General features: G+C 41.5%; 1 protein-coding gene across 1 annotated transcript in view; it reads left to right on the top strand.

Annotated features, from left to right (window-relative positions):
- Window positions 1-1,777: 1,777 nt before the first annotated feature.
- Window positions 1,778-18,251, top strand: part of ENPP1 (ectonucleotide pyrophosphatase/phosphodiesterase 1) — a gene marked incomplete at both ends in the record, with an annotated part of 51,383 nt that continues 34,909 nt past the window's right edge. The window contains 3 exons of the mRNA XM_079550287.1: window positions 1,778-1,966; window positions 15,324-15,396; window positions 16,921-17,037. Coding sequence (XP_079406413.1) covers window positions 1,778-1,966; window positions 15,324-15,396; window positions 16,921-17,037 — 379 coding nt within the window. The remainder of the gene's footprint in view (window positions 1,967-15,323; window positions 15,397-16,920; window positions 17,038-18,251) is intronic.

Below are 18,251 nucleotides of genomic sequence, written 5' to 3'. Positions count from 1 at the left end.
ACGAGAGAAGAGGCCGACCCCCAGCTCACTACAACCTCCCTTCAGGAAGTTATAGAGAGCAATAAGGTCTCCCCTGAGCCTCCTCTTCTCCAGGCTGAACATTCCCAGCTCCTTCAGCCTCTCCTCATATGGCCTGTGTTCCAGACCCCTCACCAGCTTCGTTGCCCTTCTTTGAACACGTTCCAGGGCCTCAATATCTTTCTTGCAGTGAGGGGCCCAAAACTGGACACAGTACTCGAGGTGCGGCCTGACGAGTGCTGAATATAGGGGAACAATCACCTCTCTGCTCCTGCTTGCAACACTGTTTCTGATGCAAAGTCCTTGTATTTCAAAGCCATCACCACCTTAGAATGAAAGACAATCTAATTTCAATATATATATCTATACATAAAATGTAAGTAATGATGGAAAACGAGTTTTTTCATAGGATGGCTGAGGTGTCTTCAGTGTCCATCTGCTCAAACCCTTGCCTGTGTGGGGACACTCATAGGATCGTCCAGGCAGCTTCTGAAGATCTCTGTGGAGGAGACACCATAGCTTCCCTGGACAACCTGTGTCAGTGCTCCATCATCTACACAACACAGAAGTGCTGCTTGATTTTCAGTGGGAACTTCCTCTATTTCATTTTGTTTCTCAGGGCCCACTGGAAACAAATGAAAAGAATTGTAAGAGTGGTTCTGTCTCTTTTGCACCCATTCTTCAGATATTCATAAATGTTAATGAAATCATCCCTGAATCCCTGTTTAGCTCCAGGCTGAACAGTCCCAAATCTTTCTGCCTCTCCTCACAGGAGAGGTGCTCCAATCTCTTCTGTATCTTCATGGCCCTTCTCAGAAGTCTGTATCTTCTCCAGTATGTCTACATTTCTTGTGTGGGGGATCACAGCATAGGACCTACTGGTGTGACCTCACAGGTGCTGGGTAGAGGGGACCTTCCCCATTGCCTTGACACAGCCCATGATACCACTAGCTTTCTTCATAGCAAAGGAACATTGCTGGCTCCTATTCAGCTTGATGTCCACCTCACACATCCAGGTCCTCCTGTGCTAAGCTGCTAACTTTTAGCAATTTTAAGCACAAGGAGGCTTTCCAACTATTGATGTTACTGAAGACTTCCATGCTTCTTAGAGAAATGACCAACAAAGCATTCTCTGAACCTTTCAGGCAACTGGTAGGCTCATAGTCCATGTGGAACTGATAACAAACAGCCAGATGTATAATCCTTGGAGCAAGCTGTCAAGTAGGGTCATTAAAAAAGCTAACAGCGCACCTCTCCCTTATCAAACAGTAGGGCTGAGCTAGTGAGAATAGGCAGGGAGAGGTCAGACCATGGATGAGTAGATCTAAACACAAGACATAGAAGGGTGTGGACAGAAGGGTACCTAGGAGGTACATACACAGGTACTGCACTAATGCTGTCCCGGCCTGCTGAGACAGCTAACCCCAAGTTGCCTCGAGTGAGAAGCGACATTCTCCACTCTGCCCCGTAAACACTGCCTGCCAGCTCCTGTTTTGTGCTCGCGGTGACGGCGCCTCACACCCGCAGCCACCCAAGCTGCAGGTTCACCAGCACAGGTGCGGATGGGCCGTGCCTGCAGGCCGAGGGCGGGGAACGGGGCCGTACCCGGGGCTTGCAGCCCCGGCCCGGCTCGGCCCCGCCAGCGTGGGAGTGGGGGCTGCCGGCGGCCGCGTTCCAGCAGGGGCGGAGCCGGTCGGGCCGGGCCGCCGCGCTATTAATAACGGCGGCCGGGACGGCGGAGGGCAGAGCGGCGGGCGGCATGCAGGGCAACGGAGAGAAGGCGGCGGGCAACGGCCGTCAGGAGGGCCTCGGCGGGAAAGGGGAGGCCGACGGCGAGTTACAGGCTGCGGCCGTACCAATGCTGCCGGCCCTGGAGGTGGCTGAGGAGCCGGAGAAAGCTCCGGGCGGCAAAAGCAAGGACCCCAACACCTACAAAGTGCTTTCCCTGGTAAGGGCCGGGCGGGCCCGGCGGGCAGCACCGCGGCGCTACGCGGGCGGGCGGGCAGCCCCGGCTGTCCACCCTGAGGGTCGGGAGAGGCTCGTCCTCGCGGGGCCCTCGGAGCCCCCTGGGAAGCCCTCGGCTGGGCTCTGCCAGAGCAACAGGGCGCTGCGGGGTCGCCTCGTCCTCAGGCGGCAGTGCGGCGCTTGCGGTGGCGTGCTTAGCAGTTACCGGCAGCAGCCTACCTGGCGGAGCCGGGGCGGCTCTCGGCTTGTCGTTTCCTTTTCGTCTCTTGGCGACGCGCGCGCTTGAATCGCCTTGATTCTTTCCTAGTTTTAGCGATTATCCAATGTTCTTCGTGCGGTTCTAACTAGAATGTAGGGGAAAAGTAAACGTATTCAAATGAGGAGTTACGACTGGAAATTCGTAAAAGATTTCGGGAGGACAGCGGAAGGATTAAAAGGTGGCTTTGTGCTGCATTTGAAACGCTGTGCTTTGAAAGTTTGCCTTCCGAGCGTGCCTTGGAGCCGCTTTCAGTCCTGGTTCGGAGGACCTGTGTCCAAAGCCATTCTTAGCAGGTAGGTCAGCTTCCAGTTTTAGCCACGCAACTGTATTATAATTATCCTTCCTGTAGAGATGTGAAAATAAGACTGTCCAGACTGCCCGGAGTGATCATTACGAGGCTGAAGTCATTATCAAGCTTAAACTGTGGCCTTCTTGGAAGGAAGCTTCTGTGGAACTGCAGCAGCTTTTATTGCGTGGTATATCCATAAACAGTACACTTTCAAATCAAGTTACCTTTCCAGGTTTAGCATCACTTGGTCAGTTCATCTGAAACAGTAACCATCACACTGGCAACTGCACACTGAGTATATTTGCTAACATAATAGGTTGTGAATTGCATTTACATGTTTGTTAGAACACTACGAAACATACTCAATTTCCATAAGTTCTATGATTATGTGTAGAGGATTGTTGGTTGTGGTTTGTGTGGTTTTTTTTTTTTTTTTTTTTTTTTTTTTTTTTTTTTAATTTTTTTTAATTTTTTTCCTCCTGGCAACTATACTGATGAAAAGCATTCTTAAAGGTAATGGGCTGCAGCTTATTTCATAACTTTGTTCTCTTCTGGGAAGGACAGGATGTCCCAAAATAAGGCATTGCAGCAGATGGCTGAAAAAAAAAATGGGCTCTTTTCGCCATCAAAATGGGTTGTGATAGTGAAAAATCATATGCTATTCAAATAGAAATAATCACTTCAAAACTGGAGTTAAGCACAAGCTTAAACTTTCACATGCACTTATGTACACTTCTGAATCACATCCTTATTTTTCAGACCACAGTAGTTCTCGAAGAACTGGCAAGGCATTCATCCTGTGCTGACTTAAATTTTTCAAATTAAATATATGTCATCTATACAGAAGCAAGCAAAAAGCAACAACTGTGTAGCACTGTTTGTAGTTATTGCAAACAGCGATAATTTAGAGTATTTAGGCAACGTTTGAAAAACTTACAGATACTAGATAATATTGGCCTGAGTAAAATAAGGGTATACTTAGCTTAAACATCATGGTAGGAAGTCAGAATGGTAGAAAACTAGACTGGTGAAAAAAGGAGTTGACTTGCTTGCTTAGTGATCCTGATTGTGCAGTGGGAAACAATAAAAGTGATGTTGCCCGAAGTAAGCATAGGGTAACTTCTTACACCTGCCATTATCCTTGTTGCATGTGCTGTTGCTACCTTTATTAGGGTAGATGGGAAAATGTGATTTCAGGTAAGTTCTCGGTGTAGTGGTATTTGTTTTTTATTTTTCATTTTTTGTTGTCTGCTTGTTTGGAAAAAAAATAATTTCTGGAAAGCGTGGACTTGCTTATATTCCCCTATTTCTGTGCATGTGTTTGCCATCCAAAGATGTCTGTACAACTTGAATGCAACTTCTGTGTTGTCAGCTTCTGCTGATGAGGTGATCTTATCCCATTAGAGAAAAGCTGTGAAGTCACCATATGCAGAAGGCTGTCATGTAGAACTGACTTGTGGGTGGTTTCAGGAGCCTCTCCATGTCTCATGGTGGTACTCAGCTATTGTGAACTGAATGAACTGTGAACCAGCAAACACTGGGTGAGGGAGGATGTGGGTAGATGAGGAAGTGGTATAGAATCACCTCTGCTTTTAGCAGCTTTTGTTGTGGCAGGCACAATTTTAGCTCAGCAGTAGATGTTCATATCACGTGTCGCTTTTCTGGTGCTATGCATGGGCAGGATTTCCTGGATAGCGGGACAGACCTGCAGGGATTTATTAACCCATCATTATTCCTGAAGAGCAATTGAGTGCAAACATCCAGCGCTCAGCAATCTTGGGAGATGATCTCTTTATTTATGTAATCTCCTAGCACATCTTTCCATTTACTACTTCTGTGTTTTTACCTTTGTCCTTCAAAGCTGAATGTGCTGTTCATGTTCTCTCCAGGCTCATCTGCTGCCTTTACGTGACTGACCAGCTGGCTGCCTTTCAAGAGCAACTTAATTCTTCCTTAGGTTTAATGTTTTCAATTCAGGTTGGCCAGGAAATCTCATTGGGTTTTGTCTGATTCATTCATTTCACTAAAATTTTCCATGTGTTTAAAAGCTGAAATGTTGAGGAGGAAAAAAAGTAACAAAATGTTTTTTTCATGTTCACAGTTTCAGACTTTTTCTTTGTCAGAGCTGGAAAAGTCATTTACGAGTGACACTTGCATTAGAAGATCACAGATCAAGAATTTCTGATTGGGGGGAAAAAAACCAAACCAAAATATTTCAGATAGACTTGGAACGGAAACATTGAAAGTGCATGATTCTTATAGAGACTTCCTGAAGCATTTTGAAGTACTTAAGATAGTAAACTGTGAGGCTTTAAAAAATATTGTAGGAATACTCTTAAAAATAAAAGTATTTTGGAAGCTTTGTGTCTTTTTTTCTTTTACTTTCTTCTAGAAGGCCAGTCCAAGTTTTCTTAATTTAGTATTTTATACTGAAGTATACTAGTTAGTATTTTATGTACCTGTGAAAAACAATTGTATTCTGCCTTTTTAAAAATTTTTATTCAGTTGCCTTCTTCTATTCATAGGGAGAACAGGTAAAGCTTGTGCAACACTGTGTGAATTTAAACAATCTAGTTACCAAATTAAGACACTGTGACTCTGGTATGTACTCCCAGAATCTGCTTTGTGTTTTTCAGTTAACTACTGACCAATGCAGATACTCTGAGGAATGGTAAAGAATATATGGTTGCACAGCTGTAGGCTTGGTTACTTTCCCTTGTTATTGAGTGAACTTTTTATCAACCTGAGGATTAAGCTAAATTACTGGGCGGGACAAAACTTTGTTTTCGCCTTTAGGTTGAAGACAGTGAATGATACCATGATAAAGATGGCATCCCTGGGAATCTCTGCACTGTTCTCAGCTTTCTAGCAGTGAAAATTAAGTCCATGTGCTGACAAATCAAGAGGAGTTTTTTTTCTTTCTCTATACTCAACACTTATTAGATCCCATTTGAAATATCAGGTTTTGAGTTCTCTGGTACAGAAAAGATCAATCTAAACAGGATTGTGATCAATGGAGGGACACCAAGGTGGTCAAGGACAGAAGCTCCTCACTAATGTGGAGAAGCCAAGGGAGCTGGGCTGGTTCAGCCTAGATGGGCTTGGATGAGGCTCAGATCCTGCCCATGATAGCAGCCTTCCCCTACCTCTAAGGGTGTTTTCAAGAAGATGAACCTTGTACCTGTATGGATGTACAAGTGGAGACATGAGACAACAACTTAATTTGAAGCAGTAGAGGTTCTCATATTGAGTATAAGGGAGGAAAAAACCAGCACCCTGGGAAGACAATTCAGTATTTGAACACATTGCCCAAGAAGGCTGAATGGTTTCTCTTGAAGGGGTTTGAAAACTCAACTGCATGTAGCCTTCAGCAGCATGGCCGGAATTTTGTTTTAAACCTGCTTTGGTGATTGGACTAAAAACATCTTTGAGGTCCCTCTCGTTTAGCCTTATGATTCCATAAATCTGGTTCCAGTTGTTTGTTGCTTTCTACATGAAGGTTAGTGTTTAAGATTTGAATCATAAACCCCTTAGCAATTGGGGTGCTTAGCCTGATGCAGATCTTTTCTTGTCAGCATTTGCCACTGCTGTAAGCAGGAGAGACTCTTAACTCTAGAAGAGTTGTTCAGGAAATTAGTTAGCAGAATTCACTGGGAAACTGCTTTTGAAGGCATTAGAATCCATCAGTACTGGTGGCTTTTTTTGTACCAGTACCGCCTCTTAAGAGCACAGGGAACAGGCGATTCCAAAACATTAGAAGTCAACACAGGTGGCTTGCCTGTGCAGGAATCCTGATCAGAGCTTAGGCAGAAAATGTATGGCTGCTGGAAGTGAGGTTAGGTGACATAGGAGGGCTACTGTGATGAAGTTTGTCACTGTAAGAATAAAATTTGTTTGGCCAAAACTTAGAGTTGAAGCTGGCCCTTAATGTGGGGAACAATATGTTAACAACAAAATGAGGACCAGAGATAACGTGGGTCTCTTACTTGATGAGAATGGTCACATCACAAATAGGGATGCAGAGGCAGCAGAGATGTTTAATGCCTTCTTCATCTCTGTCTTCGGTTCAGAGTTGGAGGATTTTGACTGCAGTAACAATAAATTCCCAGCCAGCCCTAAATTTGGTGGCACTTACTGCTTCAACTGGATGCATATATGCTTAACAGTCTGTACAAGCAATGAATATACAGATGTTATAGTATAGCAGAGAGCTTGGCTATGTAGTCATTACACCAAAGCAGAAAACAAAAAAGATAGGGATGCTTACCCTTATCCTGGGCTGGCTTAGGAAACTCCAGTGGAGTGGATCTCCAGAAGAGAGCCTTCCCCAGTGGTAGTCAGCTCTTAAATGGGTCTAGGGGGGGTGAAACCAAGCTCCACCCCTTCCAGCAGTACAGGTGAATTGCCTTCACCTGTGCTCCCATGGCTGACTCATTGCTCACCTCAGGTGATCAATCAGAGGTTCAGGCCGTGACTCAGCACTTCCCATACAGAGTCTCAATGGATTTTATTCCAGCATACTCAGAGAGCTGGCTTATATCATTGTGAGACCTCTTGATGAATTTCAATGACCCTGGGAGTCTGGAGAGGACCAAGTTGACTGGAAGCTAGCAAACGTTGTTCCAGTTTTCAAGAAAGGCAAGAAAGAACACTGGTTAACTACAGACCGGTTGATCTCCCTTCAGTGCCTGGTAGAATTATGGGGAAGATTCTTCTGGGAATTACTGAAAAAAGACAGTGCAGTCATTGGTCACAGCCAACTTGGGTTTATGAGGTGTAAGTCCTGTTTAATGAGCGTGGTTGGCAGACTTAATTAACTTTTATGACAAGGTTACCCACCTAGTTGACCAAGGAAAGCCAGTTGATGTCATTTTGGATTTCAGCAAAGCGTTTGATGCTGTATCTCACAGTATTGTTCTGGACAAAATGTCCAGTATGCCATTAGAGAGAAATACAGTGTTGTGGCTGAAGATCTGGCTGGTGGGTTGAGTGCTGAGGATTGTAGTAAATGGGGTTATGTCAGGCTGCAGATCAGTCACCAGTGGGATTCCATAAGATTCAGTTTTAGGGCCATCTCTCTTTAATATTTTCATTAATGTCTTGGATACAGGACTTGAAGGTATACTAAGTTAAGTTTGTGGACAGCAGTAAATTGGGAGGAGCTGTTGAATCCCTCAAAGAGAGATCTTGATAAATTGGAGGGTAGGGCAACTGTAAGAGTTTTAACATGAGCAAGTGCTGGATTCTGCGCATGAGACAGGACAGCTCTGGATATATGTACAGACTAGGGGACGAGAGGCTGGAGAGCAGTATCACAGAAAGTGACATGAGAGTGCTGGTTGATGGCAAGTTGAGTCTGAGTCAGTAACGTGCCCTGGCAGCCAAGGGGCCAGCCATTCCCTGGGGACCATCAGGCTCAGTGCTGCCACTGCACAAGGAGGAATTATCCCACTCTGCTCTGTGCTGTGTGGCCTCACTTCAAGCACTGAGCGAAGGTTTGGGTGCTACAATATAAGAAGGACATAAAACTATTACAGGGCATCCAAAGGAGGGCTCTGAAGATGATGGAGAGCCTAGAGGTCAAGATGCATGAGCAACATCTGAGGACCCTTGGTTTGTGCAGCCCAGAGCAGAGGAGAATAAGGGGAAGCCTCATGGCAGCCTATAATTCTTCAGGGGTAGGTGCTGATCTCTATTCTGTGGTGACAGTGACAGGACACAAGGGAATGGCATGGAGCTGGGTCAGGGGAGGGTCAAGTTGGAGCCTGGAGCAAGGTTCTTCACCTTTGGCACTGGCACAGGCTCTGCAGGACAGTCACAGCTCCAAGCTTCCGGAATTCAAGGAGTGTTTGGACAACGCTTTTCAGATGTACCATTTGAATTTTGGGTGGTGCTGTGTGGAGTTGGACTTGATAATCCTTGTGAGTCCCTTCCATGTCAGGAATATATTTGCATTGTTTCAGAGCTCTCGCATGACCTGAGAGTCACTTCATGTGTGGATAGGCTGTAGTCAGGTGTGATTTGCCACTTTTCTTAGTGTACTTGAGTTCATTTTGAGCTTGGTAGGTTAGGCACTGCTACCAGCATAGGTGCCATTTAGGACAGGCTGCAAAATGCTCTCCTCCCTTATGTAATTGAGCTGAAGGATTAAAACTATGGTGGAGGTTTTCAGTTGCGCTCCTGAGTGCAGTATATGAGTGCTGCTGGTTTCCCTGGCTACAGTTGCAGTGCAGAGCTTGGAATCAAATCAAGTACATCCAGCTGTGGGGCTTGCATGTTTCTGTTAATGTTGATGGCTGACTGTGTGGTTGAAAACACCCATGCTGTGCCTAGGAATTTAAGTTTAGACTATCTGCCAATAAATTAGACTGGTGTGCCTGGATCAGCCATTTGGTCTGGTCAGATTGCACAAAGGAGTGGGGCCATGATTAGTATTATGTGTGCTCAGAGGATCTTGAACATTCGGACCATCTTAGGATTTTCATTTCCTTTCTTTAATTTTGCAGTAATTGCCTACCTGCTACGAACAAGCTGGCTTCAATTTCAGGCGAAGTCAAAGATACAAAATTATGCAAGGCTTCCACCAAACCTCTACTCTTAAAAACTTTTTCTTGGCATTCTTTCATTAATATCAGTAGAAATATACAATGATTGAATTATTCTGACCTGACTTTGAATGTTGATGTCAGCTGAAAGGAGAAGTGAAACAAGGTAAAGGTATGAAATCATGGAAAATTTGAAAAGTTTCTTGCTCCAGAGTAGTGCTGGAAAATAATGTATTGGTAAACATCACTGTGAACACACAATAGGAACTGAATAAATACTAATTTTAAAGAATGCTCTAATGGGATTTGTCAGTGTTTCATATCACCGTCATCAAACACGTCATTTTCAAACAAGTTATTTTATAATGTCTTGGAATTTTGAAAATAACAGGGGAAAGTAATTGAAGCAAAGTAAAAATACACTTCTTGCACTGAAAAAAAAACAAAACAAAAAATCACCCTAAATAAACTTTCCTTTCCTGTACAGATGTTGCACAGGTCAATGCCATAAAAGTGTTTATATGACAGCGGTGGATATTGTTGTAAATGCAGTGTGATGGAGAACACATTCCATTGAGCAGAATAAGGAAGGGCTTTCGGCTATTGTTTAACTATTCAGCATTGCATAAGAAGGCTGGGGACAAGAGAGAATTAATGAAAAAGAAGTAATATTTACAGCATTGAAAAAATTCAGATGCACCTTGTCCCAGTTCAGCTCTCTAAAGGCATGTAGGCAAGTTGATCTAAATAAAAATATTGTTGGTCTTCCATTGTACTCCTCTCTATCAGGATCAGATGGGACGGTGCTCAACTGCTCTTCTGGCTGAAATACAAAGTTTCCAAGTTGTAAAGTGAGGATCTTTTGATAGTCTGCCTTTTGTATTTTGAGGAGCTGTATTCAAGGAATACAGAGGTAAATAACAGCCTCTCTATCAGCCCTTCACTTTGGAGCCAGGGCTAAAAGTGTGCCTGTAAACGGTTAACAGCAAGATTAGTAAAGTGTCATAGTGAGTCACTCTGATACCCTGTTTGTCTTATTCCTGTTCCCCTTTGTGGATCACAATTTTTTTGATACTCCTTATGGTCCATTTTACAGAATTTATTCACTGACTCTGTAAGGTTACTGTGTCTTCCCGTTCAGCCTAAAATTGCTGAATGGTGGCAGTAGCAACATCTGCAGGTGAAAAATGGAAGTGGCTTACTCAGTAAATTCAATAGTATTATCAGCATTCAATAAAAGCAACACTCTTCTTGTTACTAATCTTATGAAAGTACTATAAATAATGACAACTTTAGATTTATTCTTGAAAAGAGATTTTTGGAAGAGGAAGAGTGTGACCGGCAGAACACCATATTTTCTTCTCTACTTTTGCTTTTATTAATGTGTTGGCAGCTACTGATTCTATTTTATCTTTTTTTCTCTTGTTAAAGCTAGACACTTTAAGAGTTTTGTGAGGTATTTAGAGTTGTAGTTCTTTGGTTAGCTTCTTGAAGGCTTTTTGTAGCACCTTGCATTGGCTCAAGCTACCTTTAAAACATTCTTGTCCCTTGAATGACCTTAGGCTATGGCTGCAGTAGCATACAATGTCTGAAAGCATTTCATAGAAACAACATGAATAGGCCTTCTGCATCCTTCTTTGAGAAGAAAACCAATGATCTCTATCTTTTGCCTCTGTAGACTTCAGGCTAATTCAGTCACCTTCACTGTTTCAAGACAACCAAGATCTCAGAGTCTTAGCAACTCCCTTTCCCCTTGTGGACTGCAGACAAGGAATGTGGATCAACACAATCAAGTCTTTGAAAATCATTAAAAAATTTAATTTGGAAAATTAGAGGTGAATGAAGGAAATATGACGTGTGTAACACATTTGTTTCAGTACTGCTAACTTCTTTTTGCTGATTTACTTAGCCTAATAGCTGTGCTGGTATGAATGAAGTATCCGTTTCACTTCAGCTCAGTAAAATTTATTAAATATCCTCCTGTTTGTGTATAGAGCTGAGTTGGTGAGGGTTATCCCTACTTAAAAATAGCTTTTATAAACATGAGCAAATGTTCTGCTGCCTTTGGCACGTGTGGATAAGTTGTTTTTGTTTTCTTTTTAAATCTGTACGGTATGTTTTCTGTACTTTTAATACGCCCTTTATAAAGGCAGAAGGTGATTATGCTCTTACTTGAAATTAATTATTTATTACTATCTTCTTCGCAGATGAAATTCTTCCTCTAGAGTCTTTCACTGTTAAAGTCTGTGTCTATGTGTAATTATTTTAGGCGCATAAAATGGTGAAAACATAGCCCTTCACAGATCCCAGTGGTTTTGGAAAATTCCACATGTTTTTGTAATACTGGCATTACCAACCCAGTCTAGACATTCTCACTTCATGGGCAGACGTGACACAGCAACTGCAAGAGTCAATCATGGATGTTAGAATGAAAATCCACTGTTTTGCATGGTTTCTTTGTTAATTGCACAGCAGTTAGTTAACTAATGTGCCTTAAACCGTGGAGTGACATAGAACACTAGGGATGAAAAAAGAAAGATAGAAAGCAGCTGAATACACGGTAGACAAAGAATGAGGAGAGTCAGCACAGGAAGAAACTTAATCCAGAATGATTATGCCTTAAAGGAAAAGACAATGTATTTTTTGCCATAGGAAATACAGAATGGATGAATACAGGGTAGAGTAGGGGAGATGGACAGGCATAGTAAAAAGTGAAGAGAAATGGACTGTGGCAGAATAATATTTTAATTTTCCTTTGCAAAGGAACGGTGAAAGGTTTCCCTGTGTATCACTGTGTATCACTGGGACCTGCCCTGTAGTTAGCTGATCAGTCACTTTGGCATTTGGTATCTACACACTGCTCTTAAGCCTTTCCACCAGCTCACTGAAACCGCTGGTGGATTTCTCTTTGACTTCATCCCTACAGAGATGAGTGGTGAAAATAAGCCTGCCCTCTAACCATGTTATCATCTTGCCATCTTCCCAGCTCAAAATAAAAGGCTTTTGAAATGTTCTCAGGATTGCAGTTTTCCAAATACTCAACCACCTATTCCCAACCACTATAATGTTTACAAAGCAAGGCTTTTATTTCTTCCTCCCACGTAAAGGAAGCAGTGATAGACAGAGATTCATCCCTGGATGGCAATGTTTTTGATTCCAAAACAAACTTTCTCAGAAAATATTTTTAAAACAAAACAGGACATTTTCTTCTCTTCGGTTGTTACTGTGTTGGTTGAGAACCTTACATTTTGTTCTAGCAATCTCTCAAAGTAAAAATCATAAAAAGTTCATGTGCTGCTTTTGTCTATAATGAGGTCTGCTTCTTTGCCTTCCTATTATGTGTTGTATTCCCATATTCTTTCTGCAAGGTTGTAACAAGGTTCTTGTTAGTAAACCTTGTACTATATGTATGCAGCTACTTGTCTGTATTTAACAGCAATAAACAAAATCTTTACACAGCAGAATGCAGCATCCCAAACCTGATCTAGGTGTATGCAAAATAGTTCAGGTAATATTAGTAAGCTACCTGCCGCAGTGAAGTCCCGAATAGCAAGAAGTGAAGTAAATTAGTCCACCTTAGGGCTGCGTTAGTGAGATAACCTTTTGTACCTGGGCAGTCTTCTTTAAAGTCAGTCATTTCTGGTCATTTGCAGAGCTGATGATCTCAGAGCATTTTCACTGATAGACAACATGTTAAGAGTTACTGTAATAACTCTTGCTGGGCTTAGGCAAGACTGCTACTGCTGTTGGCCAGGTTTAGTTGTTCCACATTGTTCCATCAGAATGCTTGTGCCGTTTGTGTGGGTAATATTGAAATGACTAAAGACTGAAGGTAAAGATCTTATTCAAAGTAATTATGTAGTATAGGGTACTTGGTCAGCTTTGATTGTCCCAGGACATCATGAAATGCTCTAAGCTACCATCCCTAAGAAGTTTCTTTATTAAGCTTTGAAGGAACAAAAAATAGTCTTAAATATATTTTACTGCAAAATTCTATGCTCTTTCAGGGCTAGTGTTAAGAAAAGAAAGGCTTGAATATCCATTGTTATGGTACAGTATAGTTCCCAGCTTTTCTTTAGTTACAGGTGGACAAAGAATGCCACGTAAGGACCTGGAGATTGTTGTTTTTTTCAAGAAACTCGAGAGCAGAATAGATTTGTACTAGGCAAAGCATTGGTAGTGTGCCGTGTTCTGTGAAGCTCAGTAATTTCCGTAGTATCGCTTGCTGGAAACACAGCTTCCACTACTTTATCAGAAACATTATCATTTTCCTACCCAAAAGATACTAGTATGTCCCAGTAAACATTATCCTTTCCATGCTTTTGCTTGTTGAAATTAGTTATATTCACAGAAGTGAAAACTGGAATCTTGGAGCACAGTGCAAAAACAGGGCTTTGTAACATTCAGTGCCAGAAGCTCAGGAATAGGATTACACTCAGAATAGAGTGGTTTTTATTTGTTTGATGCCTGCTTGTGGTTACATATCAGCAGACATTCTACTCTTTGAGCTTAGTAGCATGGCACAAAGCAATAAATACATCATCACCCTGAAATAAAGTAGACTCAGGTTCACTTTTTATAACCGAATTCAAGAGTTTCTATTTTCCAATAGTAATGTATAAATAAAAAGAACAGTAATAAGTTTTGCTCTCCACAGTGATTTTCCTAAGCCTTGAAGTCTAGCATCTGACACACCACCTACCTCACTGTATGTGTACTTGTCTAGGTGATATTTCATATGGAAAGTTTCCAAGGTCCAGAGTAATTTATAGGTATTATACTAAAAAAACTGATTCAGCAGCTGTTGCTGATGGGGAAGGAGGTAAAAAGAGAAATGCTTAATGTGGGCAGTACTTAACTTTTACTGAAGTGTGTTTGAAAATATTTAACTTTTGATTCAAAGTCATTTTTCTCAGAGAAGAATGACCAGATGTACATTCTCTATTATCTTCCTCAACACTTCTGAATACGAAAGCATTATTTTTCTGAAAGTGCTTTCTCTTTCAGGACTTTTAGCTAACATCAGTATTACAATTTACATTCGAATAGAATCGCAGTCATGAATGCATTGCTGGCTTTCTAATTACTATGGATGTAGTGATAATATGTGCACTGTTCCTCAAAAACGAATCACAGTATCACAGAATCACCAAGTTTGGAAAAGACCTACAAGATCATGCAGTCCAACCATCCACCTATCACCAATAGTACTCATTAATTAAACCATATTACAACACAAGAACCAAACACCTTCCTTGAACAGCTCCAGGGTTGGTGACTCCACCACCTCACTGGGCAGCCCGTTCCAGGGCCTGACCACTCTTTCAGAGAAGTAGTATTTCCTAATGTCCAGCCTAAATCTCCCCTGGCGCAGTTTGAAGCCATTCCCTCCAGTCCTATCATCAGTTACATGACAGAAGAGGCCGATCCCCAGCTCACTACAGCCTCCCTTCAGGAAGTTATAGAGGACAACAAGGTCTCCCCAGAGCCGCCTCTTCTCCAGACTGAACAATCCCAGCTCCTTCAGCTGCTTCTCATAAATCCAGTGAGGATAGTGAGGTTAGAAGGAATCTATCCCTTTATTTAAGTAAGCATTAGATCTTGCTTGAAGTGCTGGGTATGAGCAATATGGTGCCTGTTTAACAGCCTTAAAGCATTGAGAATCCAAAGTAAACATGGCGACAGTTTCTGGTCGGTGTAAGACACTGTGGTTGGTCTAAGGTGACATCCCACAGCTGCTTACCATTGTATAGACCAACACCGAACTACATACTAGGAAGTGGGAAAAGGTTTTCCTGCTTAGGAAAATTATAGGTATCACTTAAAGGCCAGGGCTTCTGTTTGCAGTCTGTGGTCAAAGGCATAACTTCATTTTCTTAGAACAGTCCAGGAGGAAGGAAGAAGTGGAACAAAGAAAGTTTTGTAGAAAATGAATACATGTCTAAACATAAGCAACTTTTTTTCATTTGTGAGAGGGAAATAAATCACAGTATTTACTTGACCTAACTTAATAAGAAAGTTTAGAAACCCAGTCTAGAGAATTTTCTTTCGTGCACAGGTAATCAGTTGAAATCAGTGAAACTGCTGCTGTGAGTGAAAACTGCTTGTGCAAGTGGTGAAATCGGCCTCCTAATCTGCATGTTGATCACGTTCAGTACAATTGTGCAGTGTTACTAGAGAAAATGAAGGCTTTCTAAACCATTCTGTGGTCACTCACAATTGCTCTCTTTTCCTTTCTGTCCCACAGATACTCTGTGTCTGCGTGCTAACAACAATCCTAGGATGTATATTTGGCCTGAAGCCTAGCTGTTCAAAAGATGGTAACTATTATGCTGTTTATTAGTAACTTTTATAGCAATTTCTTTTTTTCTTCTTCTGTGAGTTAATTTTAGTATTATCAGAATGCCATCCTTTTTTGCTACATGAAGAACATTGGATGCATTGGTTGAAATAGTTTCATTTAGAGTGGTATGAAAATACTGGGAAATAAACATCAGGTGTCTTTAGTACCTGTATACTTCTTTGGAAAGTAAACTCATCCCTGTGCTCAGTATCTAAGCTGGCAGCTTCCATGTATCTCAGCTGCATCTGTGGTGATGTCATGTGGCTGACTTTTCTCAGTTCCCCATTAAAAAACAAAAAAACAAAAAAAAACCCCAAAAAACACACAAACAAAAACAAAACTCAAAAACCAACGTTTTCATATTCCACGTTGTCCGGGAACATTTATTTTTCATCATTTCCTGTCAACTATGAAAATAAAAAGGTTGGTTTTTTTTATTGGTTGGAACTGTAGTCTGAAAATGTTTTTTGTGAAATTTTTTGACTGTTTTCTTCCCTGAAAATAAACGATCTTTTTGATGGTGAAGTTTCTTCAGACAGAAGGTTAAATATTTTAAGAAATCAAGCTTTTCCTTCAGAACAATTTTATTCATGCTACAAATCTAAAATAATTGGAAGTATGTTTAACAAACAGTGCTGCAATGATTTTTAACCAAGATGCATAATATTAGCGCCTTATTAAGAATCTGTTTAACTTTCCCCATTTTATTAGAGCTTTACCATAATTATTACCTTTTTTTTTATTACCTTATACCACACACTTCAAGATTTTTGAGAAGTGAAAAACAGAATTGTGGATTCACTTCATTTACTGCTTACAGTAAAACGCTGGCCAAATAAGGTGCTGCTAATGCTGCAAATCAGTAGTATGTTATTATTTTTTTCTTCCTGTGTCTCTGAGTGATACCTTGACTGTGATACAGTGGGATGTAGAGCTGGGCTTCTTCAATTTCTGTTCTGGAGTGCCTCTGTTTTGTGTGAAAATAGCCATTCAGACTATGGAAGAATTGCAAGCCTGCCTCATGTGATCTAGATTTTAACTGATGATTATTTGCTTACCTAAAGTAGATCATTGTCAGCCCCAGAAATGAAGATCAGTGTTACCTACACTTTCAAGGTGTTCTCTAGCTGAAACATGGGTTCATGTTTCCTCAGTGGGTTTCCTCTTATGGAGATATTTCATGTGCTAAATAACTGTACAAGTATCTCCTGGAGATGCAGAGAGGCAGTGGCAGTCACAACTGGAATTGTAGTCCTTTCTTTCAATGATGTCTGCCAGAAATGAAACATCACATTCCCGTTAAAACATGACACCTTCATTCAGTAAGAGAAAATAAACATATTTAGTTGGTTTAAGACTTTTCTTCAGCTGCTGCTTTTTTCTTTTTCTTTTTTTTTTTGCAGCTACACTGTGAGTAGTGAAATGATCAACTGTGTCACTCTTTAGGCTGATTTTTTTTTTTTTTTTGCATATAGATTAATAACACTATTCTATATTACAGTAAAAACTTGCAAAGGTCGTTGCTTTGAAAGGACCTTTGGAAGCTGTCGTTGTGACAGAGATTGTGTTAAGCTTGGAAACTGCTGCTTAGACTACCAGGAAACATGCATACAACCAGGTAAGGATGGAAAAAATTATGGAGGCAAGCTCTCATATGGGCCAGCACATGTGAGCTCTGTTGTGGTCAGGTGGTCATTACTTCAACTTTAAATGCTTTTCAGGGGGCAAGAGAGGGAAGACTGAGCGCGGTGGCTCTGCTGCAGCAGTCCCACATCCTCCTACTCACTCTATTGGCAATGGTTTTACTAAGGGCTCCTGGGGAAGGAGCTTCAGGACTATGTGTTCTACACACCAGTAAAGCTTGAATGTGGTTAATGGGAGAGAGAATGTGAGAGTGTGTTGCTGCACTCTGCCTTGAAAAGCACAGCAAGAACTGTGGCTGAAGGTCTCAGCCAGCCTTTTCTTTTCTGTGCTTGGGAGTGAGAGAACAGTGGCATGCATTGTCCCGTGGATTCCGTATATTGGGTCTTTGTGTCAGTTACGACCCACATGAGAAAGGGGGAGGACAGAGCTGCTCTGTGAATGGTCTTTTCCTATCCAATACCTTGCTGCTCAAGCACTCTGCCCTATTATTCCCCTGCTTCAGTGTGAAGCAAGGTTATCATGCTGGCCTCTGGGACAATGCGGGACAACAAAATAGGCTGCAGTGTTGGAAAATGGTCTCAAAGCAGGAAGTTGTCATGATTTATCAAAAGCTGCAAGCCAGATAGGCAAAGGTGTGACAAGTACCATGGAGAAATTGTATGGAGTAAGATGATATTTTGGATAGTAACACTAAAGATAGAACTTGTAGTTTTACCTTAATACATGATATATGATATTCTTACCACTTGTTTCTCATCTTGCCCAACTTTACAAGTCTTTGTAAAACTTATTAACATAGTCTCACCCTGAAATTTAAAATTCCAATGCTGACTTTTTAGAACCAAATGATTAAACTGAATTCAGCTGTTTGCTTCAACTGATTATTGTTCAGAGGTCCTCTGCATAAAGCTTTTTGCATGTTAGAAAACTTGTGTGGGACTTACCCTCCTCTCTGTTTAATAACACCAGTTTAAAGAATTCTTTAAAACAAAGAGGAGAGCCTGTCTAACAACTAAGTTAGGGATTTTCTTGATGCACTTGTTGGGGAGCTTGTTTATAGTATGTGTTTATTGGATTAAGTCCAAAGAAATTACCATACTTAAGAAGACCTGTAGATACTTTCTGTTGACCTTTCATGATCTGCGGTATTTTCAAGCATATGCTGCATAATTATCTTCAGATGTCTGT

Source organism: Tetrao urogallus (genome assembly GCF_951394365.1).
Source record: "Tetrao urogallus genome assembly, chromosome: 2".
Taxonomy (NCBI): Eukaryota; Metazoa; Chordata; class Aves; order Galliformes; family Phasianidae; genus Tetrao; species Tetrao urogallus.
The sequence above is the reverse complement of the archived record's forward strand: the minus strand, read 5'-3'. Positions and strand labels throughout refer to the sequence as shown.